The sequence below is a fragment of the Nomascus leucogenys genome, chromosome X, assembly GCF_006542625.1.
Source record: "Nomascus leucogenys isolate Asia chromosome X, Asia_NLE_v1, whole genome shotgun sequence".
Classification (NCBI taxonomy): domain Eukaryota; kingdom Metazoa; phylum Chordata; class Mammalia; order Primates; family Hylobatidae; genus Nomascus; species Nomascus leucogenys.
This window is the reverse complement of record NC_044406.1, coordinates 53983424-54010620: the sequence shown is the minus strand read 5'-3', so window position 1 is coordinate 54010620 and position 27197 is coordinate 53983424. Positions and strand designations below refer to the sequence as shown.

Genomic DNA, 27197 nt, shown 5'->3' with positions numbered 1-27197 from the left:
CCTTTTGATATTGGCTTTTTAGAGTCAGCATAAGGCTCTTGAGATTAATCCAAGTTACATATATCAATAGTTCATTCATTTTTGTTTATGAGTAGTATTCCATGGTATTGATATACCATGGTTTGTTGAACCATTTGCTTATTGAGAGACATGTGTGTTGTTTCTAGTTCATGGCTTTTACAAATAAAGCTGTTATGAACATTGCATAGGTTTTTGTATTGACATAAATTTTCATTTCTGTGGGATAAGTCACTGGGAGTACAATTCTTGGGTTGTATGGTATATGTGTAGTTTTTTAAGACACTGACAAACTAATTTGTCATTGTATAAATTACCATCTTACAGTCTCACCAACAGTGTTTGAGAGATCCAGTTTCTTTACATACTCACGAGCACTTGGTATTGTTACTGTGTTTTATTTTAGACATTCTGCTAGGTGTGTAGTGATAACTTCTTGCGATTTTAATTTGCATTTCCTTAATGGCTCATGATATTGAACATCTTTTTATGTGCCTATTTTCTATTTATGTATCTTCTTTGGTGAAATCTCTCTTCATGTCATTGGCTTACTTTCTGATGGGATGTTTTATTTTATTTTACTATTGAGCTTTGAGAGTTCTTTATTATCCTAGGTTTCAATCTGTTTTCAGATATATGGTTTCTAGGCTATTTGAATTTTATGTATTAATTGTATATTCTACTACTTTCGTATTGATTTAAGTTTTATCATTGATTCTCAGGGTGAACAATTTTTTTTGTTGTTGTTGTTTGTTTTTGGAGACAGATTCTCGCTCTGTTGCCCAGGCTGGAGTGAAGTGGTGCAATCTTGGCTCATGGCAACCTTTGCCTCCCAGGTTCAAGTGATTCTTGTGCCTCAGCCTCCTAAGTAGCTGGGACTACAGGTGCATGCCACCATGTCCAGCTTTTTAAATATATATATATTTAGTAGAGATGGGATCTCACCATTTTGCCTAGGCAGGTCTCGAAATCCTGAGCTCAGGCAATCCACCCACCTCAGCCTCCAAAAGTGCTAGGATTATAGGCATGAGCCAACACACCTGGCCATCATGGTGAACAATTTTTTTTTTTTTTGAGATGGAGTCTCGCTCTGTCACCCAGGCTGGAGTGCAGTGGCGTGATCTCAGCTCATTGCAAGCTCCGCCTCCCGGGTTCACGCCATTCTCCTGCCTCAGCCTCCCGAGTAGCTGGGACTACAGGCGCCCGCCACCACGCCTGGCTAATTTTTTGTATTTTTAGTAGAGACGGGGTTTCACCCTGTTAGCCAGGATGGTCTCAATCTGACCTAGTGGTCTGCCCGCCTCGGCCTCCCAAAGTGCTGGGATTACAGGCATGAGCCACTGCGCCTGGACCGTGAACAATGTTTTTAATGCCTACCTTTCTGGCCTTTTATCCATCTCAGTGCTTCTACATATCATTTCCCACCCACAGAGACAGGATGCTGCATGTCAGCAATCTTTGAAGCAAGTAGAAGAAATTCCTTCAACTGTGAGAGAATTGCTCGAGAAATTTTCTGTACTTCCAGCATCACCTTTTCCTTCCTATAGAATCATTCTCATCTCATTAGCCTACATGCCTCTAGAAAGAAAGAGAAAAAAAAAATTCTCTTAACACATCCCCATCCAACAACCACTTCATTTCTTGAAACTCTGCTCTGCCTACACTTGCTCCCCTGGTGAGCTTTCCTCTTCTCATACTTCAAATGCTAATAACTTCCAAATTTATATTTGTAGTTCCTGGAGGGCTAAACTGAACTACAGACTTGTATGGCTAACTGCCTACTCAACATGTTATCTTAGAATCAAATATGGTTCTCAAAGTAAACAAATTTGCACCCCTTCCCCCAAATATCTACACTTACTACATCCTCTCTGATCTCAATAAGTAGTAACTCCATCCATCATGTTTGCTGATCTCCAAGCTTTTTGCCATCTCTGACTCCTCTCTTTTTCATATCCCACACCCAATCTGCAATAGTTGGTTCTAATATGAAAATATACTCAGAATCTAGCCACCTTTCTACTTGTTACCGCTTTACATCCAAGCCACCACCACCCTGTCATCTGTATGATTTTTTGGCCCCTGCCCCATAGTTGATTCTCAAAAACAGCAGGTTAGAGTGATTTTTCAAAGTCTCTTACTTGCAAGGGCTTCCTATCTCCCTCAGTAAAGGCCAAAGTGCTCAGAATCACCCAGCAGGTACTACAGAATCAGTCCTCATCTATCTCCACCCCACACCTTCACTCCATATATAGTTATTTCTTTACCACATCTCCTATGACCCTCCACCCCTTATTCACTTTGCTATGGCTTTCTTGTGCCTCCTCACATACACAGATAGCACGTGACCTGCCTCATGACTTTGGCACTTGCTCTCTCCTCTTCTAGATGGATATGTCTGAGTTCCTTCACCACTCTCAAGTCTTCACTCAGGTTCATTTTCTCAGTGAGAAAGTACCCTACCTTAAATTGCAACCGCTTGTCCCTTCTGTGACTTTTTTTTTTTCAAGCACTGACATCATTTGGCATCTATTTGTTTTTTTTTAATTGTTACCTCCCCTACCCCATCAGAACCGTTAGCTCCATGAGAGCAACATTTCTCATCTGTTTTGTTCATAGCTATGGTCCCTAGCAGATAAAGCAGTGCTGGCACATAATAGAGGCCAAATAAGTATTTGATGGATGAATGAAGGAATGGATTGGCAAATCACAAAGTAAATTTAGTTTATGGGAGGAACCGATTTAAAACTTGTTCCCAAGTTGGCTGATAGATAATAGACTTTAAAATGGTTTTTATTATGTTGTTGTTATATTTCCTTCTTTGTGCTTTAAAGTTTGTCATCTGAGTTTGTTCATGCCATTAAAACAATCCCATTTAGGATAAGGTGTGCCAGCCTTTGATCTAGCAAATGTAAGTGAAGTGGCATTCTCATTTTTTATCTGTTTCAGAACAACTATTTCAGAATAATGTTTGTTATCTGTTAATCAGGATCTAGCATTGCCAGCAAAGTTTCATCTTAATCTTGGCAGTGAAGAAAATGATTGGTTGAGATTTGCTTTCTACTTTTAGACTATCTTTACTATCTTTTTGTTTACTAAAATTTATCGCTCAGAATACTTTTACTCATACGTGTTTTCATCATTTCCGAACATGAAGTATGTGACTTTAGAAGTCTGCTTTCAGTAGAATGTTTATTGTTGGAATTATTTACCTAATTTGGAACAGAAGTCTAATTATACAATGGGAGAAAACATATTGTACTTCACAGTCCTCACTTTCATCATGTAGAAAATGGGTCAGGTTTATTCAGACATTATCTGCTGAATGCCTACTATGTAATAGACACAGTATATACAACAATGAATAGGCTGCTGCTCCCTCATGGCATTTGAGTTCTGGTAGAAACAGCAGATGTATGCACAAAGGCTTATATGAGCATGCTGTAAACCTTAAATATACACAATTTTTATTTGTCAGTTATACCTCAGTAAAGCTGAGTTGTCATGCCAAAATCCTCTGCTTTGAGAATCAGATGGACCTTGATTTGGTGTCTGAGCTCTGCCATCTACTGACTGTATTGCTTTGCGCAAACATTTCATCTTTTAGGCCTCAATTTTTGTATCTTTTAAAAGGAGGATATTATACCTACAGCATTAGGTTTGAGGCTGTGCACTTAGCATAGTTTTTGGAACAGAGAAAACTTTCAATAAATATAATTTATTCTATCTTTTAGGTGCTGAATTCTTGCCACTTTATTTAGGAATCATTATTTCACCACTATCACTTTTTCTCTCTTCTCTCTATGAGACTATGAGGGTTCTCTACATTTTGGAACTGTTAATCTTGCACTAACATTGAGGAAATAGTAGTAATTCTTTAAAACAATGATTATAGAACTTTTAATCATATATAATTTCTAGTTTATTTTGCTTGACTTTCCACAGTGGTTGTCTTCAAAGTTAAGCGTGCATAGGAACAGTCTGGGTGCTTAGCAAACCTGCATAGTCCCACCTAGTTCCCAGATCTGGGTTTCTAATTCCATTCTACAGTGAAATAAAACAGGACTTTTTGGGGACATGGCTCACTATTGGGCTGGAGCGTGGAGAATACAAGATGAGCTGGAGAACATTGTGGTACCAGAAAGTAAGGAAGTGCGATAATCCAAAGAATGGGAGCATGTTAAAGGGACACAGGAGGTAACCTAAAGAAGCTCTCAGTGGCCAAAGCTGAACAATTTTAGCCACAAAATAAATAATGTAGTATTGAATTATAGCCCAAAACACAAAATAAATACACATGATTATATAATGATATAAATGCATGAATGAATGAAAAGGTGAAAAGAGAAAAATCCACACTATAGAATTCCAAATTATGTATGTAAATACTCCACCCCAGTTGGCGGAGCTTAATTTTCTTCTTCCCTTGAGTGTGGCTTGAACTTAAAGACTAGCTTTCAAAGAACAGAGTATGGGAAGGGTCAGCGGGTGGGGGAGGTGGGGTAACTTTACAATGGAGAAACCTGTCAAACTACTTTGACCTGGTAATCAAAGTTACTAAGTCACACATATGATATACTGAGAAGAGATATCATTTATTTCCATCACCGCAAACTCATAACACCAGTCTAACCATGAGAAACTTACAGAGAAATCCAAAAACCAAAAGACATTCTCCAAAATGTCTGACTACTATCAAAACAGTCAAGGTCATGAAAAAAAAATTAGAAAAGACTAGGAAACTGTCACAGACCAGAGGAAACTAAAGAGACATGATTAGATGAAATGTCAATTAGATTCTGGGAAAAAAGGACATTAATGGGAAAACTAATATAATCTAAATAAAGTGTTATGTTTAGTTAATAGTAGTGGACTAGGATTGATTCATTAATTATAACAAATTTACCATCCTAATGTAAGAAGCTCACATTAAGGGAAACTGGGTGAGGAGTACAGGAGAATGTTATGTATTATCTTTGCAATTTTTTTGTAAATTTAAAATTATTTCAAAATAAGAAAGTTCATTTTTAAAATGTACAGTCCAGGGTTCACAAGTCTCCTTGGGGCCAGGGAACTTGCCTTATTTGGTAACACTTAATTAGAGTCTAAAGAAAGCAGTTTAGCTAAAACCACTTAGAATACTCAGAGCTCTGCAGTGGGTGGTATTTCTAGGGATATGGATGACTCTTTTGTCTGGGTGCATCATCCCAAGTCTTTATCCCATTCTTGTGCACTCCATGTGCCATTCTACCCCCAAGTTGCTGCTATATTTTAGAAACTGAGTTATTAATATCCAAGGATCTGAGATCTGAGTTCAGCAATCCCTTTTTAGATAATATCTCTCATTCCAAAGTGTCACCATTTTAATTTGTTTATGTAGAAATTATTGGGGAAGAAAGAGATATGCAGTCCCCCTTCATACTAGGATATGTTACAGAAACACATTTGGAGATTGTTGAATTCAGAGCCCATGGCAGGAGGTGGCATGTGGACACTTGTGAGTTAGGATTAGTGATTACAAGAAATACTGTGTCTGAGGTATCTAAAAATTGATCACTAGGTCCTGGAGATTACTCGTGGCACTTGCAGGCAGAAAGTCCGATTCTTTGGCACTGTTAGGGAAACTCTTATTTCACTTAGCCTCTCATAATCTGCTGATGGCACTAGAGCCAGATTCAGAATATTGTCCCCACCCCTAGTAACTAAAGAGTTGTTAGGGATGAGATAATTCAGGAAAGAAGGGAGGTGGAAGTCCAGTCTGGGCAAGAAATATAGGAGGCAAACATGGGCATTGCTGTGGCCTTCTTCTAGCCATACCTTATTCATTTCCATTGAGACCTTCTCCTGCCTTCCCTAGACTCATCCCAGACCCTCCTTGGGGAACCAAATATGAAGTTTCCCTTTAGGCACATGGGGTGGTTTCCTGGAGCTCCCAAAGGCGTCCTCACTACTTCTTTTGGAACCTCTTGAAAATAAGTTAAATAGGGCCAAAATATGTCATTTTGTGCAACTGGTATTCTGAGCTACCTTCTGTAAAGATGAGGAAGGTCTGACTGTTGCAGGTGGATAACATGTTGTTCCTTATATGATTCATTTAAAGTATGTTTTTATTGATTATATTGTTGATATTGTTTTTAAGTTAGTGGTGAACTTTAGTCTCTGGCAGTTGGGCCCATTTGTAGATTATAAATATTTGTAGTGTCAATTATTCATGTCAGGTTATGGTAGTAACTGAATTAGGAGAGTTTTAGCCTGTATGATATTAATAAAGTAGTAGACTTCTTCAGTTGGGGTGGGGGGGTGCTCTCCTGCCCATGCCAGCAGTATGTTAACCTTGACCTATAAAGTTACCTCAGCAAGTTTCCTCTCCCAGTACCAGTGCCAACCTTTTTCAGAACTATCCTCAGAGACTGGGTACCAGTGAGGCTGATAGATCTATTTGTTGTCACTTGTAGAATCATTTGCACCATGGATTTAATTTCACTTGTGGCCCTGTCACCTATCATGCTGCTGCTTTGGGATCCTTCACTGCTTAATAAGCAGTACTGTCATGGTTAGGAAATGGCTTATGTATCCGTTACAGAGCTGCAACCAGTCAATGGAATTGATGACAATAAAACACTGACATTCAAATTGGGATTTGAGTAGAACCCTAGGGCAGCAACTTTGCTTGGTAAATGTCTAAGGCATCTATTTTTCCATCTGAAAGATGATGTCAACATGTCTCCCATAGCATGCTGTGAAGAAGTTAGCTATGAATTCAGAGAATAAGGGGCTAGCTGTTTACCTAAGGAATTATATTCTTTAGCCTAATACAGTAAACCTCTCCCTCTAAAAAAGGACAAGAAGAAGCAAAAACCACTCAACCAATGATGAGACAGAGGTGTTGTGAAATGATATGATAGCCAGCAGAAAATAGCATTTTTTTTTCTTTTTTGTTGGTTTCTATGGGAGGCCGAGGTGGGCAGATCACGTGAGGTCAGGAGTTCGAGACCAGCCTAGCCAACATGGTAAAACCCCATCTCTACTAAAAATGCAAAAACAAATTAGCCAGGCATGGTGGCATGTGCCTGTAGTCCCAGCTACTCGAGAGGGGGAAGCAGGAGAATCACTTGAACCCAGGAGGTGGAGGCTGCAGTGAGCCGAGATTGCACCACCGCACTCAGCCTGGGTGACAGAGCAAGACTCCATCTCAAAAAAAATAAATAAATTACTAAAAAGTATAAATAATTATGGATAGTGAAAAAATATAGCTACTTCGATAAATGTATCCAGGCAAGTAGATGACCAAACCAATCAAACATCATATTTCATTGATTCTCCAATCATTTATTCACATTTTAACTTCTCTGAAATTGAGGTGCAGTTTACATACTATGACATGGCATGGATTCGTTGAAAGCAGAATTTTTTCCTTTTTTTTTTTTTTTTTTTTTTGAGACAGGGTTTCACTCTTATTGCCCAGGCTGGAGTGCAATGCCATGATCTCAGCTCACTGCAACCTCTGCCTCCCAAGTTCAAGTAATTCTCCTGCCTCAGCCTCCCGAGTAGCTGGGATTGAAAGCGCCCACCACTACGACCAGCTAATTTTTGTATTTTTAGTAGAGACGAGGTTTCACCATGTTGGCCAGGCTGGTCTTGAACTCCTGACCTCAGGTGATCCACCCACCTCGGCCTCCCAAAGTGCTGGGATTACAGGCGTGAGCCACCACGCCCAGCCCTTTTCTCTTTTTTAATACATAAAAATGGTGTACTCTTCAATTCATGCTATGTTATATTTGATAAAGTACAGCAACCAATCACCACTGCTACTCACTTCTCAGAGGTTCTGATCTGGATGGGGTGACTACTGTAATTCAATTATTGTTATAGTAGGTATCTGCTGATTTCCTTGATAACGGGGTTTCACTAGTTCTTTCTTCCAATGTTAGGGTACAGTCCCCCCTAGGGCAGGACATTTGATCATGACTCTCATGGTATATCAGTAACTATAGAAATAAGATTTAGTTTAGCCATTTCCAAAGTACAGTAAAAGGAATTGCGAAAGAATTTGTAACTTTGCCATAGCCCTATGTTATTAGCCCAAGTCTTGGGTACTGTCAAGCTGAGATGGGAAATCTATCTCCTAGTGAACTACAACAACCAGTAGATCCAAAGAAGACTCTGGTTTTCCTTGAACTGTATATTTTAGAGGGTCACACTAATGCTATAACTTAAAATGGCATGATTATTTAAATATTAAGATAGTATCCAATTCCAAAAGCTAATATTTTATACCAATCACTGATCATCATGAATAGGCTAAAGGCTGCCTTTTCATTCCATCCCACCGTTGAAGAATGACTTATGGAATTGGTTCTAATCATCTTCTCATGGGGTCCACAAAAACCAAATAGGTCAAACTCCTCATTTCACAAATGAGGAAATAGCCCCAGAACTGTTGATTTGCCCATTTTCTCATTATAAGATACTGATGAAGCCCAAAATAGGAGCCAGGTCCCAGGTCTTCTATTTCCATCTTCCTCATTCCCTTCCTTCCCTCCTCTTCATTGAACACAGTGCCCTCCTAATTTAATTAATGATAGTTATGCCAGGGGCTTTACAATGAAACAATTTACCTTCAGGCTTCTTATGCCTGTCCTTATTGGGCCAGTAGTAAAGACACATGACATGGTACTTGTTCAAGCTCAGATATGATAGAAACAGAAAAAGTGGTGGCTGGTACCTATTCTTAGTCTTAGCCTTTGTTTTAATTTCTACTGCTTTAAAATTCTTTTTTTTTGAGAGGGAGTCTCATTCACTCTGTTGCCCAGGCTGGAGTGCAATGGCGCAATGTCAGCTCACTGCAGCCTTCGCCTCCTGGATTTAAGTGATTCTCCTGCCTCAGCCTCCTGAGTAGCTGGGACTACAGGTGCCTGCCACCATGCCTGGCTAATTTTTGTATTCTTGGTAGAGTCAGGTTTCACCATGTTGGCCAGGCTGGTCTTGAACTCCTGACCTCAAGTGATCCACCTGCCTTCACCTCCCAAAGTGCTTGGGTTACAGGCAGGAGCCACTGTGCCTGACCTCTACTAATTAAAAATTCTTAAGAACAATGTCCATTGGGATAGACAAAGCAGGTGATATTCTTTCCATCTTTAGACCAGTATTTTAAGTGTCCAAAAGACCAGTGATACTTCCAGCTTCTGAATGGAATTGGAACTTGGGGCTTTTGATTCTTAAGCCAGTTTTCATCAGCATCATACCATGTAGCTGACACACTTGCAGCCTAAGACAGAATGTCTCGAAGAGAAGAAAACCTAATAGAACCTACAATATAATTAGGCCGATTTGGGAGGAGTATAGGAGGAGGCTGATTTCCTGTTATCTGGGAAGTGGCAATCTGAACTTTTAAACAGACAATTTTGAACTTTTTTGGTTTGAGGCGGAGATCAAGTTTAAGGCAGCTACCTTTTCGTTAAAGAAACTGATGAGGTTTCATTATAAGTCTAGAGTAATGTTTGAAAAGGTAGAGGAGATGATAAAGTAGTAGCTCTATCTAAAGTTATTGAAAATTTTCAATACTACAAAGATTCATTTTTATTACTTTGAAAGACAGATTATAAAGATCCAGGAGGGTATTAAGTAAAATGAGATAAATTAATAAAAATTATAATTCCCTATTAACCTAGGTTTATATTAGGTTTTCGTTAAAACTGTTGCATTCCACTTTGCTGTTTTCTGTTTTATTTTATTATTGTTTTAAAATTGAGACAGGGTCTTGTTCTGTTGCCAAGGCTGGAGTGCAGCTGTGAACATGGCTCATTGCAGCCTCAACTTCCTGTGCTCAAGTGATCCTCCCATCTCAGCCTCCCAAGTAGCTGGGAACCACGGGTGCATGCCACCATGCCTGACTAATTAAAAAAAAAATTTGTTTGCAGACAAGGTCCCACCATGTTGCCTAGGCTGGTCTCAAACTCCTGGACTCAAGTGATCCTCCTACCTTGGCCTCCCAAAGTGCTGGGATTTATAGATGTAAGACACCATGCCCGGCCATCTATTTTAAAATATTTAAACTCAAGGCAAACTCTAGACAAAACAGAACTAAATCTGGAAGGAGCTATAATACCAGAAACAGAAGAGAATGTTACCAAAAATATCAAATTGATATTCTCAGAATTTAAGAAAACAATAGGTTTATAAAATGAGAAGAAGCTATTACAGAGGGGACCAATTAGGGGATAAGAGAAAGTCCTTGGACATTAGAAATGTTACTGCAAAACTAAAAACTGGACACAGGTCAGACAGTGCAGAGTTCACTGGGTTGCACACGGAACATAGTACTCATTCTCCTCCCTGCCCACTTCCACTGAAAAGGAATGCATCCCTCCCCAGATAATGGACCCAAATACCCACTTCCAGCCCTTTCCGCCATTAGCCATCCACCTTCAGCCAGCCACTACCACCACAGCTCCCGCCTGCCTGCTCACCACGCCCCAAGGTGCCTGCCATGGCCACCACCCCAGTGTTGCAGGTGCGTCAGAATTACCACCCCAACTGCGAGGCCGCTGTCAACAACCACGTCAACCTGGAGTTCCACGCCTCCTACGTGTACCTCTCCATGGCCTTCTACTTCGACCGGGACAATGCGGCCCTGGAGCCCTTTAGCCGCTACTTCCTGCGCCAGTTGCACAAGAAGAGGGAGCACGTCCAGGAGCTAATGAGGCTGCAGAACCAGCACGGTGGCTGCATCTGCTTTCACGACATCAGGAAACCAGAGCATCAAGACTGGGAGAGCAGGCTCAAGGCCATGGAGTGCACCTTCCACCTGGAGAAGAGTGTCAACCAGAGCCTCCTGGAGCTGCACCAGCTGGCCATGGAGAAAGGTGACCCCCAGCTATGCGACTTCCTGGAGAGCCACTTCCTGAACCAGCAGGTCAAGGCCATCAAAGAGCTAGGTGACTACCTGAGCAACCTGTGCAAGACGTGGGCCCCAGAAGCAGGCCTGGCAGAGTACCTGTTTGACAAGCTCACCCTGGGCAGCAGCGAGGAAGACACCTGAGCCAAGATGGGCCCCACAGCCACGGTGTGCCTTCCCTGGGTCAGGCCACCAGGTGGGGCATACATGTTGCCCTTTCAGAACGTTCTCTTCAGTTTTTTTCCTTTCAGTGTTACCATTATTGGCAATAAAGTTATCTGTTCTCAAAGCAATAAAGGTGTCCAGTTGATGCGTGCCTACAACACTCTCATCTTTTAGGAATCAGGGCACATCCCCATGCAGGCTCAAAGTAGGTATCCAGCAGTCTCTCCACCCAGTCCTGTCCCATCTGCATGCAGCTCAGGATCTGTGGGGGTGGAGGGGAAAGGTATTCTATGGGCCCCTGGAAAACACATTAGCCTTCCCATTATAAACTCTGAGGGCATGTGGGATAGGGTGGGGTGAGGTGGGGTAGGGTGGGGTGAGATGGGTGGGGTGGATGGCGTCAGGTGGGGTGTGCAGTCTTGGACCGTGGTATTTGTGGGTGCATGTGCATGGTACAGTGTAAAACAATGGTATGGAATTCATCCTAGTGGCTGCCTCTGGGGAAGAAGTGAAGGGAGTGGGATTGGGCAGGGATTAAAATAAAGGCAGTCTTCAACTTTTCATGAACACTTTTTTTTTTAAATAAGCAAATGATAACTTTTCTTGTTTCTAGACAGCAAGATGGGGGCTCTGGATGACAGCAAGGCAGAGTACCTCTTTGGCAAGCTCACCCAGAGTGACAGTGATAATGGGACTGAGCCTTAGGTTGGCTTCCCCACAAATATGGGGGTGATTTCCTGCATATTGCCCTTACAAATCCTCTACTCCTGTATTCTTTCAATTGTGCCATTTCTTCCAATAAACTAATATGGAAAAAATATACCTCAGTAGAAGGACTGAAAAATATAAGGTCAAAGTTGGAGGTCATATTTGTGATATGAATAGAAAGTAGATTAAATACCCCCAAATGTTAAGCCAGTGACTGGCTGCTTTGAAGAATGTAGAGTGATTGGGGAGAGTTGAAGGTGCAGAACAGGTAGAGCCATTGTAGCTGATCCAGATGAGAGCCTAGTGTGGCTTGAACTGTGATAGTGGCTGAGGAAATGAAGAGAGATTCACTAGTTCCAGATGGATTTTGGACAAGTTGACAAGTTTTGCTCATGGACAGAAGGTGAGGACTGGGAGATGGGGACAATAAGTTCTGGTGTTTGATCTTGAGCACCTGGGTTGATGGTGCTATTATTAACCTTAGGACATTTGCAGTGGGGACACCTAGGGTAGAGGGTTGGGGAATACATGTCATGTGAAATCTTAGATCCTTATTAGATATCCAAATGGAAACGTGAATCAAGTAGATGGAAAAATGAATGTCAGCTTTGGAAATATACATAAGGGAGACATTATAGATGGTATTGAAGTCATGTGATTGGATGAGCTCACTAGAAAAAGAGTGTAAGAGAGAGTGTGACAAATCTGTCCCCAAGCTCAGGGCAGCTAACATTTAGGGGATAGTTGAGATGTTTGAACACCCAGAGAGTTTCTGGTCCCACCTGACCATTACCTTATTCCAGACCATGGCCCCCTGTGTCCACTCCCAGTGTATTTTCAAATCAGCTTGTCCTGATGTCAGTGTGACCTCTGGTTTCTCCTTTCTAGATGTGGAGAAGAGTTCTTTTATCTTGTCTTATGGCTATGGATAGAATGAAATTATTTCCCAGTAAGAAAAAGATTCCTTAGAGAAATGGTAGTGATGTAAACCTACGTTTTTTTTCCTCTCTCCTTTCACAACTCTGCCATATCTTTTGGCCTATTCTCTACCTAAACAGATGAAATTAGTATGTAAACCTTAGATTATGCATGTTTCTGAAAAACTGCTCAAAACATTTTGTTCCTTCAGTGCTACATGTAGATTATTATATAAAAGATAAAAATTACAGGTTTTGTATACAGTATTCAAAGTTGCATGTGTAGCTCGAGTCTTTTTAAAGCTAACTGGTTTGAACAGTAGTAAAATATGAACAAGTTTAGCTATGCAATCATTACCTTATTTCATAACTGTACTTTAACACTTTCTTAAAAATGAGGATTATGGTCATATAAGTTTCCAGAAGGTATTCTTGCCCCTTTACTATTCTAAGTCTAACTTGGTCCTCTCACTGTATTTCTTTATCTGCCTGATTTGAGGATCTCTCCCCTCTCTGACTTTGTCTCAGATCATATATATATTTTCTCTCCTAGATATAAGGAAGAACAAAGTGAGCATCTCTTTGTGAGTGTTTGCATCTCTTTGTGAGTGTTTACATTTTTAAAACCATCAGGTCACTGAGGATTCTTCTTACTTTCATACTTTGGAGAGACAGTTTGCTACAGTGGTTTCTTAACTTCAGATTGCCTGGGTTCAAATCCCAGCTTAGCCATTCGTGTTGCCTTGCACAAGTCATTAAATTTTTTGTGCCTCAGTTTCTTCATATATAAAATAGAGATCACAAAAGCATCAACCTCATTGGGTTGCTGAGATTAAATAAGTTAATGTATGTAAATCACTTACAGCAGTGCCTGGCATGGTGTTAAGTACATTATGTGGTAGCTATGAGTTATCACCATAATTACCCTCATCACCCTCCACTCAATTCTAAGATCCTTTGTATTATTTATGCTTTGGGGGAAAGACTTCACTTGTATACATTAGCACTATATTTCTACCCATCATGTCACCCTGCATACAGAGATGGGAAAACCCTTAGAAGCTGGTTTGGTTGTCAGGTGCCACCAGAACTCAGGAGGGTACATGGCTGTTTTTGCTGTCCCACACACAGGCTCAAGACTAGAGACAGGTTTTGTTGTGATAGCTTTCTGTGTAATCCCCCCCAATTCTGTCTCAACCAGCTTTCCGTTGAATTCACCCCTAGAACACTGTGCTTGTTCTTCCCAAACCCAGATTGCCTGAGCCTCCTATTTCCACCCTTAACTTCCTCCCACTCCTCAGAGATGGACAAGAGCAACAGGATGAAATCCTAACCCAGATCCCCACCTTCATCTGGATGTTTGGAGCTGAAAAGGAGAAGAATGGCTAGGTGGCGCTTGACAGGAGAATGAGAAAAAGGGAACACATTATAGCCACTGATAACTAAAATCGTACATCATCATGAGCTTTGGCATAGAGGCTCTCAAGCTTTGCTGCACATTCAAATCACCTGCAGAGGTTTTAAAAAATTTCAATGCCTAGATCAAATACATAAGCTTGTGAGGCAGGACCTAGGCATCCCAGACATTAAAAACCAGTGTTAGCATCTTGCTGCTCAAAGTTGGTCTGGACCAAAGTATCAATCTAAACTGAGAGCTCATTAGCAATGCAAAATCTCAAGCTCCACCCCAGAGCTACAGTATTAGAATCTGCATTTTAACAGGCTCCCAGGTGATGAGTGTGCACACTGAAGTTTGTGAAGCACTGCTTTAACATCCTGGTTCTCTACCTAGCTGTACCTTGGGATAACCTGGGATACTGAAAAATAATACTGATGCTTGAACTTAAACAACTGACTCAATCATGCCCCCATGCACATACTGCACCAAACACCAAAAACTTACTGTAACTTCAACAACGATTATTGAATTGACATATCCAGAAAGACTTGGAAACTTTTTCTCATTTCTGTTTATGTTCCACACACATATAACATGTGCACACTTTTAATCATTGTTTTATAAATGGTTTGGCAACCCATTTGTTTTTTCACAAGCATGGGTTGGAAACAATATGGCCTAAAAGCATATGACCTAGAAGCCAAATATAGCCCACCATCTGTTCTTGTAAATAAAGTTTAATTAGAACAGATGCATGGCCATTGATTGACGTATTGCCTGTTGCTGGATTCATGCTGCAAAGGTAGAGTTAGTATGTAAGACTAAGACTGTATGTCCTACGAAGTCTAAAATATTTACTGTCTACTTCTTAACAAAAAAATGTTTACCAATCCCATTGTATAGGAACTTATCACAGGCCCTGAATTTACCTAAAGCCCCCAAATATTTTTAAATGTGCGGTTGTCTTTATACCTCCAATATGGTCATTGTAGTTTGGTGCGTAATTTCCCTATCAAACACAATGTGTAGCAGAAATGAAAGCAATGTACTGTATTAATTTAACCTAAGATGATAATGATTTAATATAGCACCTCCATGTAAGAGGAGTATAGAAGATACTTTTGGTTACTTAGCCAACAGCCATTTTACTCCTTCATCCTTATTAAGGCAATACTGAATTTTTTGGGGGGTTGGTGAGTAACAATGTGCCCTATTCCTAGTAATAAATTGAAATTAGTCTACACAGGTTCCTAAACTTTGTCTGCATCTTTAACTGGCTGCTATCTCAACCTGTAATTCATAGCCAGGATTCTAGAATGGGTTACCTGGCATGGTGTAAGTACATTATGTGGTAGCTATGAGTTATCACCATAATTACCCTCATCACCTCCAGAAATAATGCATTTCTTTAAGTGTTAGAAGAAGTAATATATCCATAATGTTCAGAAGTAAAATATATAAAATGATATGTGATGAACTTCCTCATGTCCCTGCCTGCAGGCTCTCAAGTGTCTTTCATACCAGCCCCACCGAAAGGTTACCTTCCTTAGGAGTTTTCCATATATCCTTTCTGTCTTCCCATTTTGTGTGTTACTATAACAGAATCCCTGAGACTAATTTATAGAGAGGAGATTTATTTAGCTGACAGTTCTGCAGGCTGGGAAGTTCAAGGGGCATGGGGCTAGTATCTGCTCAGATTCTGGTGAGGGCTTTTGTGCTCTGTCGTGACATAGCAGAGAAGGTCAAAGCGGAAGCAGGCACATGTGAAGAGGGACCAAACCTGAGGAGGAACCTCCCTTTATAACAACCCACTCTCTCGGAAACATCCATACCTGTGAGAACTAATCCAGTCTCTCCAAAGCAAGAATTCACTGACTACAGTGAGAAGGGCACCAAGACATTCATGTGCCACCCCAGACTCAAACACCTCCCACTACAGCCCATTTCCCAACACTGCCACACTGGTAATTTAACTTCCAACATAAGTTTTATTTTTTTTTTCAATGAACATAAAATAATTTTGTTAAATATAACAAAAATTAAAACATAACAAAAGTATCACAATGTTGTAGTACCATTTAAATATAACACAGAAAAATACTACAAAGTAAGAAATACAAAAACAAAAACTAGGTAAGATTTTATTTACAATGATGGTGTGCTTGCCTTGTTCATAAATTCATTCCAGTCTGGAAGACAGGAAGATAATGCTACCCACATAGCTGGTGCACCATTCAGCCCATTTCTTTCCTTTGTTTTTAACAGGGTTGAGATAGAAAACCCTAGTTCACACAAACTAGTTGTGAATAGTAGTAATAGCAGGACACTCTTTCTACTTAACAATGGAAAGTCTTCCTTTACCTTAATCAAAATGCTGATAAACTTAAGGTCTCATAATCATTCTTCAATGTATATGAAGAACTAAGCTGCCATAATTCATTCTCTTCTTCAGGCACCAAGTTTAGCTCAATTATTGATTCAGAGTTTCAAAAAGCAAATGGATCTTTTACCCAACTGTTTTCCCTTAATGTTTCAAATTTTTCTTCCTGAAAGAAATGGTTAAAAGTTTGAGACAGAGAAGTGAGATGCAACAATATCTCTAATTTTATTTCTTTCAAAATGTTTTCATTAATATTCTCTTCAATATGTTGCAAAAATCTTGGAAATATGTAGTAGCTAGGATGATTACTTTTAAATCTTGCTTGCCATAACAATAATGTCTTTCGAAATCCCTGGATACATTCAACACCAACATGAGTTTTAGCAAGAAGAAACCACATCCATACCATAGCACTTACAAACTTTTGTTTTATGGAGAAGTATGCATGCATGGATATATACCAAATAGTAACGTAATTCACAGTATCCTGCACCTTATGTTTCTCTCCTTAACGATATAAAAGAATGAGTTTTTAGCAGTCAATTTACATACTTGTCACTAGTGATATTCTGGGACTTGGGATTTCTCCTTTTGCTTATTACATCAGGACAGGTACCAACCCCCCCACTTCTTTGGTTCTGTTACCAGTGTAGGGTCTTGACGAGTCATCCGGGTTCTTGATGTGTTGAGCAAAGAATTGGACAAACAAAGCAACAAAAGAATGAAGCAACGAAAGCATAGATTTATTGAAGCAAAAGTACGCTCCACAGAGCAGGAGCTGAAGAAATAGGCGGCTAAAGAGCCCCGGTTGCAAAATCTTCTGGGGTTTAAGTACCCTTTAGAGGTTTCCTATTGGTTACACCCTGTGTAAATGAACACCTGACCTGTGAGCAGTCGGAGGCTGAAGTGAAGTTATACCCTATGCAAATGAAGACTTGTCCTGCAACCAATTGAAGGCTGAAGTGGAGTTACACCCTATGCAAATGAAGACTTGGCCTGTGACCAATCACAGGCTGAAGTGAAAGCTCCCTATCTCCAGACCCTATTCTCCTGCGTCAGTTCTATTCAAGTGTCCTGAATCCAAACCATAACCATTTGCAAATAATTCCATCTAAATTATGAGAATTTCCTTTATGTAACCTGTGTGCCACCTTACAAAATAAAGTGCCCATAATTAATTGAAACAGCATGCCACCAACCTTTGGTCTTCTCCATCCCCCAGCCATATCATCTTCAACTGGTAGTAAATTGAATTGATGCTTATCATGCCCAGCATAATATTGTTTCCCAGTAACTTGTCCATCTTCTACTGACAGTTTTCAAGATAATACCTTACTTTTTGACAAAAGAATACAAAACATATCTTTTAAGAACTTTTTAAAGAGCTGGAGTCTCCCTATGTTTCCCAGGTTTGTCTCTAATTCCTGGGTTCAAGGGACCCTCACAACTCAGCCTCTGAAGTAGCTGAGGGTACAGGTTTGTGCTACCACACCTCCACATTATGTATCATCAGTTTAAAAAAGATCTGTGTTTCTACATTTTCATAGCTTAGATATACATGTTACTACCTTAGAGACAAAGAAATTGACCCAAAGATGTTAAGTGACTTGTAAGTCCAGCCATTTTCCCTAGAGTATCACTTTTGATAAGGAGTCTTAAAATGTTGGACGACACTTCAAAGATGTTAAGTGACTTTTAAGTCCAGCCATTTTCCCTAGAGTATCACTTTTGATAAGGAGTCTTAAAATGTTGGACTACACTTGCTTGGATTTTCCAACTTGGGGGTATTTCTGCCTTCTACTCTCAACAAGGCAGCTTTTGGAGTTAGGATTGGTTTTTAGTCCCCCGTCTCCTAAGGTCCTTCCTCCCCTTTAATGTCATTCTCTTTCAAGGATAGGGAGAAGCTGTAGGAGAGCTGTATATAAATGCTGCTAGGCCCTCCTCATCAATACAAACTCACTGGGAAAATGATCCACTTCCCAACTTTTTTATGTACGTTCTGAGCTGATTGATCAGATTGCAAAACATGCCCCACTCTACTGTCTTTGCAATTATGAAAGCCTTGAGGTCAGGCCTTGAGTCACTCAAATTTTGTTCGTAAATGGCAGTGAGAACATTCAAAACAGAAAAAGCACACATTTTATAAAAGGGAAACAAATATTCTTTGTAAGAATCTTGCACCTACTGCATTTTGTTCTAGCACTCAGCTCACAGGATGAAACGTCTACCTCTTGGGGCTCTTCCCTCTGAAATGGTTGTCGGACCTCTGGCAGCTCCAGGTTGTGTTTATCACTTCTTTAATTTTATCTTGAGCTAAAACTATAGCGTTCCTTTAATGACTCATTTCTTCATTCACTCTTTTACATCATGCTTAAGATTGCTATAAAAGTATGATTCAATTATGATAGTAATTCTTGTTTAGGCCCATACGTTTGTACCACATTATTGCCAGCCACTAATGTTAAATCCTTCTAAAGCACTGCTCTACCAAGTTTTGAAATCATTTGCTTATTCTAAATATCTTCTTGCTGATTTCAAAAGAAAAAGAACTGTATAAATAGCTTACAGAAACATAATTTGAAATTATTTGTTTGAATGATAATTATTAGAGCTGATTTCACATGAATTTTCTTCTGACCCTCTGGCCTCGAGGACATACCAGTCTCTTTTCCAAATAAATCTGTCATTGTGTTTTTATTCAGATCGTTACCTTAATTGAAAGTATTTAATCTGTAAAATGAGGCAGCTCGCTTTTGACTACACATTGAAAATGATGGAAGATTGACTTTTAGGAAAGTAGCCAAACTGGTTCCGAATTACTTATACATCAAGGCAGATTGCTTGTTGGTTTGCTCTGGTGCCAGATGTCTTGGGTTGAAATCCCAGCTCTGATGTTTAGATGTTAAATGACCTTGACTTTATCATTATGTAACCTCTCTGAGCCTCCCTTTCCTCATCTGCAAAGTGAGGATAACAGAGCCTACAGTATTTTATGTGTTAAAGATGAATTAAGTTACTACCTGTAAAATTAAAATCTGGTTTACTAATTCAGTTTTTGCCTAAGCTTTGTTTTTATCCATTCAAAATAAATGCCCAATTATTTTTCTGTAATTTTTTCCAAAGGTGAAAGAATTAGACTAAAAATTTTTTTATTTCCCAGAATGCCAAAAAACAGAGAAATTGAATTATGCAAGAAAGCGTGCAAAAAAGATTCATGTAGATTAATCCTTGGGTATACCAAAGGAATGTAAACAGTATAAAAGAGCTACATTTTATTGTATTTTTCTAAGGTTAGCATCATATAATTATTTAAATCACATATATTTATTGGTATTTTTGGATAAATTGAAATAGAGTAAAAGGAAGTGGTGACCTGAGAGACTGGGAAGAGAGAGATTAAAGTCTCACCTGCAGATAAAGGAAAATTTACTATGGATCAGATACTTGATAAGTTTATTTTATTCCACTTGGTGCAGTTTGATTCCAAATTTGTAAAAGAGTCTGTTATTTTTTAGGAGTGCAACTGTGATTGGCAAGTGTGCAGGAGAAAGAGATGTAAAGCAATTTTTTAAATGATGTAAACCGAAATGTTAATACTGCTTACATCTTTATGATGGAACTACAAGTGATTCGTTTTCATTTTTGCTGGTTTTGTTTTGTTTTGTTTTGTTTTGTTTTGTTGAGACAGAGTTTCACTCTTGTTGCCCAGGCTGGAATGCAATGACGCAATCTCGGCTCACCCTCAACCTCCGCCTCCGAGTTGCAAGCAGTTCTCCTGCCTCAGCCTCCCGAGTAGCTGGGACTACAGGCATGCACCACCACGCCTGGCTAATTTTGTATTTTTAGTAGAGACAGGGTTTCTCCATATTGGTCAGGCTGGTCTCGAACTCTCCACCTCAGGTGATCACCTGCCTCAGCCTCCCAAAGTGCTGGGATTACAGGCGTGAGCCACCGCACCCAGCCCCATTTTTGCTGTTTTTACATGAGTGAAATTTTAGGTAATTCACTTTTTTCAATCCTAAAAGTGACAGTTATATAAAAAGTTAATGATGTGCAATTTTAGGAGCAAATTTATTGTGTAAAAAGTCTTCATACATCTATATTTAATAGTTTTTACCTGTGAATATATTTCCATATTAGTGAAGCAAATGAGCCCTTTGACAATTTCAGCTTTTAGATATTATCCTGAGATGAATGCTGTATCTAGACTCTACTTTTTCTTCTTTGGGCTTTTTTAAAATATCGAATCTTGCATATTTTCATCTGGATTTTTAGGTGAAATTCATTGCGAACCTGTACAGCCTTTAGTAAATCATACAATGTTTCTTATAACATGTCCAGTTCCTCTTAGAATTATAGAATGTTGGAGTAATAATGTACCTTAGAGATCTCATTCAGGAGTCATTTTTATGACCACAGGGTTCTTTAAAAGGCTATATAACTAAGTGAGGTTAAATATATTACTATAAAACAAGCAGCTTTAGTGCCCATAGTATTAGTTTGGACCAAATTTGGTGTTTTAGCTAAATTCCCTGCCCCCATGGGACATCTGAGTTCAGCGTTCCAAGTGTAATCCAACTCCCTCTATTTGTCCATTTGTTTAGTGAGCTAACTCCTCTCCCCAGCTCTTCTTTTTCCAATTTGCATTCCAAGGACTCCCTCCCTTGATGCCAGATAATTAAATAATATGAAATGGCAGACATTTCAGATCTTATCAGTGACCCATAATACCTGCAAATAAACATGATTGTGAGAAAAGCACTTTGATAAATGCAGTGAATAGCATTGCAATTGAGGGTGATCTTTGTATCAAAGTAAGGGATAGGTAATCAGTCATTTTGAAGCAGAGATTTGATTATAATATATAAAATTAATTATAATCACTAATATGTATTGAGTATTTATATGCCAGGGACTTAATTAGACATGTTATAAATGTTATCTCACTTAATGCACAGGCAGCCTATAAGGTAGGTTTGTATTATACCATTTTACAAGTGAGGAAACTGAGGCCTGAAGGAGTAACTTGACCAGGTTTCATAACTAGTAATTGGGTCAAGTTTCCTTTTTATCTTTTAAATACTTCCCCTACATACGTTAAAGTCTTGAACTACTGGACTACTTTTCATTTGGGATTAAGGTCCAGGTTTAGAAGTAACCTAATGCAGTTTCTTCACCAGCCTGAGGTCTCTCCTAGGAACAATATGTAATTTTGACCTTCAGTCAACATCTGTGTACTAAACTTTAGGATTGGAGGGGGAGCTGAGGAGGAATGTCTGGTGGCAAGAAACCCCAAACAGAACCATTAGAAAACAAGGTGTTTCTGGAGTGTTTGAGTACTGAAAAGACTACAACAGCCTAAACTTGTACATACTATTAATGATGATAGGGATCATGTGATGAGAATCTTGTAGTTGGATATGGAGAGTGATGATATTTAACATATTTTAACAGTAAATTATTTGGTATAATTAGTAAAGGGGAAAACCCTCATTACTTATTTTTCCCTCTAAAGTGTCATAACTGAAAATATAAATAACTCCAAGTCTTTAAAAACACTCTTGGATTCTGACCATTTTAGGGAGGATCCAGAATGAGCACAATTATATATTTGTAATTTCTTGTCACATGGAAAATATAGACTGTAGGTCCTTTGATTCAGCAAATTTGGTTTTGGGTTTTTGTTCATTATGTTCATTGAACCCAGACATTTATTCAACTGGTATTTTCCATCTTTTATTCATACTGATTTTCTATTTATTTTGTATTGTATTTTCAGAAGGAGTTTTGGAGCACCTACACAAAAGCGCAACAAGGGGAGAGTAACCGAGGAAGTGACTGGTTTCAGTTTTACCTTACCTTTCCGTTAATCTTTGGCCTCTTCATTATCCTCCTTGTCATTTTCCTAATCTGGAGATGCTTCCTAAGAAACAAAACTCGTAGACAGACAGTGACTGAAGGCCACATTCCTTTCCCTCAGCACCTTAATATTATCACCCCACCCCCCCCACCAGATGAAGTGTTTGACAGCAGTGGATTGTCTCCAGGCTTTCTGGGATACGTAGTTGGGCGCTCAGATTCCGTCTCTACTCGCCTGTCCAATTGTGATCCCCCACCAACCTATGAGGAAGCCACTGGCCAAGTGAACCTGCAGAGGAGTGAAACAGAACCTCATTTAGACCCACCCCCGGAGTATGAGGACATAGTCAACTCCAACTCAGCCAGTGCCATTCCTATGGTGCCTGTGGTCACCACCATCAAATGAAGCTACAAACTTCTTTTTACTCTAATCATTTTTAAAATACTAATGAAAGAACTTTCTAGCACTTTACCACTACATAAATGTTCATTGACTTATTTTATTGGACTCTTACAGCATACCACTTCACACTTGTTTTATTTTCTTTAGTTTTGTTTCTTGTTATAGAATCATTATCCATGCTCATTTTTGCTAGGGGAAATATATGAAGAGGGAAAACATACTAATGGGGGTCTTTCTGTGGTGTGATGAGACATACGTGTAAATGTATATATGTGTGTATAGGCATATATACATGTGTATGCATCAACACAGTATATGTAAAACTGTCTTAAAAATCCATTAACTTCTACCTAAATCACCTGGAAGGAGAGCATTACTCACCAAAATTGCAAAACAAGGGTATCAAGAATTTGTGTAATGGCCAGTGACATGCTGTAGATTTGTGCAAACTAGATGTACTTAGCATGTTTTCTAATTCTGACTGGCTTTTGTTAACTTGATAATTCTTCATCTACCTTAAAAAGAAAAAAATTTACATATAATCATTCTTGATGTTATAAATAGAAAGAGAAAGACTGTGTGTGAGCAATAATGCATAAGCTACTGATAACTTGCTTACAGCAGATAGCAATAAGGTATTTGATGGCATTCCGCTTGTTTTGTAATAGGGATTTTTTTTTGGTTGACCACTCCCCCATACTTCCAAAATTAAACAGTGTTTTCTTAGCATCTTGAATATCTCCTGTGGTGTATATTAACATCTTGATGAGACAGATTTCCAGGCAACAAAATAATTTCTAAAATGGATATATGTGTGGATTAATGACAGGCAGTAAATACCCATTACTCCTTTACTCATGGCTGGTAAAATTATTCTGTTTTATTGCCTTTTACTGTACGTTCTACACTCTCTCCTACTGCCATAGAATTTTCAAGCCCTTAAGAGTTTAGTTAAAATAAAATTTTTGAAATTATTATTTTCTTAATATTTTTATATAGGCTGATGTCTATGCCTCAAGATTGTTAGGAGGTAATTTTCCATTGAATTATGAATTGTGATTTTTATATTGCCCTCCAAGTGGTAGAAGAAGACTGCAAAGTCCGTGTTGTGCTAGGTGCACAATAAATCTAGTAATAGCCCCACACAGATCTCATTATTGTTGCTACTTCCTTTTGTATTTTCATCAGGTATTTTTTTAACTGTAGGGTTTTTACTTTTTTTTTGGAGCAGAGAGAACAGGCTGTAAATGGGTTGCCAACATAAGCTGGCTGAGAAATAAAAGAAAACAAGACAGTTGTTTCATAAAGTTTCATTTTGTATGCACTGATGGCAAATTCATTAGGTCAGTTAAGGGAAATGTTTGTACCACTTCCAAACTTTTCAGCGTTGGATAAAATGATTGATGAGGCAGGCAGAAGGAATGTAGCTTTCAGGTGTGTCATTTCCTGCTGCTTCCAGCTCCATCCCTACAGACTCCTCTGGGAGTCCTGCCCTGGAACCAAAGGAAGGAGGAACACTGAGGGGAATCCTGAAGTAGGAGTCAGATGACCTGAACTCAGATCTCCCTCCATCACATGCTTGCCACCACTGTACCTTGAGCAAGAATCATATCTGACCCTCAACCTCCTCAACTCTAAAATGGGGATAACATCATTTGTCCTGCACTTCTCTAAGGGCTTTACAAGGATCAAATGAGATGGTGTGTATGTAAGAAAGAAATTTGTAAAATGTGAAGAGCTATTTACACTAAGTTTGTAATGTTATTATTATTGTGCTTCAAGGAGAATTTTCCCCTGTTTTCTTAAGTCGTATGAGAGCTTTCACACAGTGAGAAATAGAGCAGGCTGCCCCATAAATGCATAACATATTCCTAATCTGAATGTGTGGGATATTAGAGAATCCCTGCCATGCTCTGGTCTGTTCTGAAACTGCCAACTGAAAGATGATAGCCCACACAGCACAAATAGGTTTAAGCAAATGATAGAAAGGGAAGTAAGGCATGTGTGCTTAGTTAATAGGTTTAGTAGCTTTTATGGACTAAAAATGATTGATTATATCTTGACCCTGGTCTCAGAAATGACATTTTTAGTTTTGCCATGAGTACACATCAGATATCTTTGGCTTCTATTTAAAGCTAAAGGTAGAAGTGTTTGATCCAGTGAACTGTGTATGTATGTGTGGGGTTTTTTTGTTTATTTTTAAATGAAAATTAAGACACCTTTTGTGTGGACATTTTTTTGTCTTTAATGTCAGGCTTTAGATTAGACCAGCAGTTTTCAAAGTATGGCCAATGGACCCCTGGGTTCCTTGAGAGCCTTTCAGGGGGGACTATGAGATCAAAATATTTTTATTATAATGTGAAGACATCGTCTTTTCACTCTGTCTCAAAAAAAGTGTTGCAAATGTAAAACATTGCCATCGTCTCACAAATCTCTTTTTCTGTTTTTGAAAATATGGCTGTTTTTCATAAAATGTTATTTGTGTTAGCATGTAATGGGTTTACTATGTTTAAATAAGTTAATACTTTAAAAATTTTCAGATTTTTTTAGTATGGTAAATATTGATAGATACAAATCTCATGAACAAAAGCACTTTGGCATCCAGATCCTCAATAAATGTTAAGAGTATAAAGGGGTCCAGAGACCAAAAGTTTTAGAGCTACAGGATTAGACATAGGAGCAGGATATTCTGTTAGTGAGATTTCTTGCAACTTTATTTTACATTTTAAACTCCTGATATTGGATATAATGCTGCCTTTTAGAGACACCTGAATTGCAGTATCAGAATGAATGTTGATGTTTGAAGCCAAAAAGCCAAATGCTTAAACTGATCAATGACTATAGCTTTTTAGACTGTTGGTCAAAGAACATACTACTTCACAGTAATAGCTCTATCAGCCACAGATCTTATGGTGGCTGTTGCATGATAATGATAGGATAAACAAAATACCACTGTCTTCAAGAAACATTATCTTAGGTTTGTTTGTTTGATTTGAGTTTGATTTGGCTTTTATATTTTTTAAAATCCCTTTTGCTACCCCATCTGGTTTTATAAACTGAGTTTCTTAGCATTCGTTAAAATTAAGGGGTTTGTTTGGAATAATATATATTTTTTATGCTTTTGCCTTTCTTACCTGATTGATATTACATTCACCTTTGATTGTTTTTTAAAAGTTTATTTTTACAGAATATATTTAGTACCTTTCTTAAGGAGTAACTGAATTGAATCAACCAATTTGCATTTAAATAAAAGAACAGGCTCAGTGGTCTTCCTGTAGAGTGGTTTACACGCCTGCATGTGTAGTAGTTGTGTCTGGAATCCTAGAATTGGCACTTTCTGCCTCCCTGCTCTAAATGTCACAAAAAATTATACTTCCTTAAATATAATGATTTCTTCTTTTCCTATTGACCAGTACAGATAGATATGTTGTGTTTGTTTCATTTTTAATGATGACTTCAAGATTGATGATCTGATCCAATAACTGTGGAGGTAGCTTTAACTTGGTTCTGTGTAAATAGTATGTATTTTATTATAATATTTCACATTTTAAGATGCTTGGTTTACATTAAATTATGGTATTTAACTATTTTTATGTTTATACTAGGTAGGGTCTTTCTTATGTTTCTGTGTTTTTGGTATGCTAAATAAAGCTATTTTTAAACCCAAGAGATTTTTTTCTGCCATGTGTTAATCATATTATGGTTAGGTGGTAAATATGCTGCATATGTTCTTATTAATTATGTTCTTTTTAATAAGGTAAAATGGTTATGTTTCTTTTTTCTTATGGATTTAGGGAATATAGCTCAGTGAAAACAACAGAAATCATCTGATCAAAACCTCAGAGTATTCTCAGCATAAGAAAGAACTTTCTGTACTACTTTTGAATGACTTTGGCATGATACAAAATGGAAACAATTGCTCTAAAGGAATAGACTGAGCTCCCTGCATAGTGTAGTTTGTCAAGTCCTGGGAATAGTGTTGTCTATAGATGCCAAGGAGCCTGTTGTTTCCTGCTTAGCAGAACAGCTTGCATTTGAAAAGAAAGCATAAGATGAAAACATTGTGACCAAAGGGCATCTTCCTATGTGTAGAGCTACCTCAAAGACTAAAAGTTGGTTTGTCACATCACTAACCAAGAACGTGAGTTGATATGGTAAAAAGAATTAAAATTATTTACCCCATATTCAAGGATGAATTTTAAATATAAATTATAAGTCTAAGTATCCATTTTATAAGCAAAAGTCCTCAAAGAGTTGTCCAAATAGGCTTTAAAAGGTACTTTTAAAAATCTATAGCAATTTCTAAAAGTTATATAACTTACACATTGATGACTACAATCATAAAACCCAAAACCTAGATCAAGCAATTTCTAGCACTCCAGAAGGCTTCCTCATTCCCCTTCCTTAAAGATACCATGATTCTAACATCTGTCATAATAGATCACTTTTTA

General features: G+C 38.6%; 2 protein-coding genes across 3 annotated transcripts in view; both read left to right on the top strand.

Moving 5' to 3' along the window:
* The window catches only part of LOC105738074 (ferritin heavy chain-like), a 36451-nt gene extending 25243 nt beyond the window's left edge, over nucleotides 1-11208 (top strand). The window contains exon 3 of the mRNA XM_030807345.1: nucleotides 9775-11208. Within this exon, the coding sequence (XP_030663205.1) occupies nucleotides 10508-11059 (552 nt within the window). The 5' untranslated portion in view covers nucleotides 9775-10507 and the 3' untranslated portion in view covers nucleotides 11060-11208. The remainder of the gene's footprint in view (nucleotides 1-9774) is intronic.
* PRRG1 (proline rich and Gla domain 1) overlaps nucleotides 1-26417 on the top strand; it is a 101510-nt gene extending 75093 nt beyond the window's left edge. For both annotated transcript variants that reach the window (XM_003270977.1, XM_003270979.1), the window contains exon 4: nucleotides 22264-26417. In XM_003270977.1, the coding sequence (XP_003271025.1) occupies nucleotides 22264-22749 (486 nt within the window). In that variant the 3' untranslated portion in view covers nucleotides 22750-26417. The remainder of the gene's footprint in view (nucleotides 1-22263) is intronic.
* Nucleotides 26418-27197: the final 780 nt, after the last annotated feature.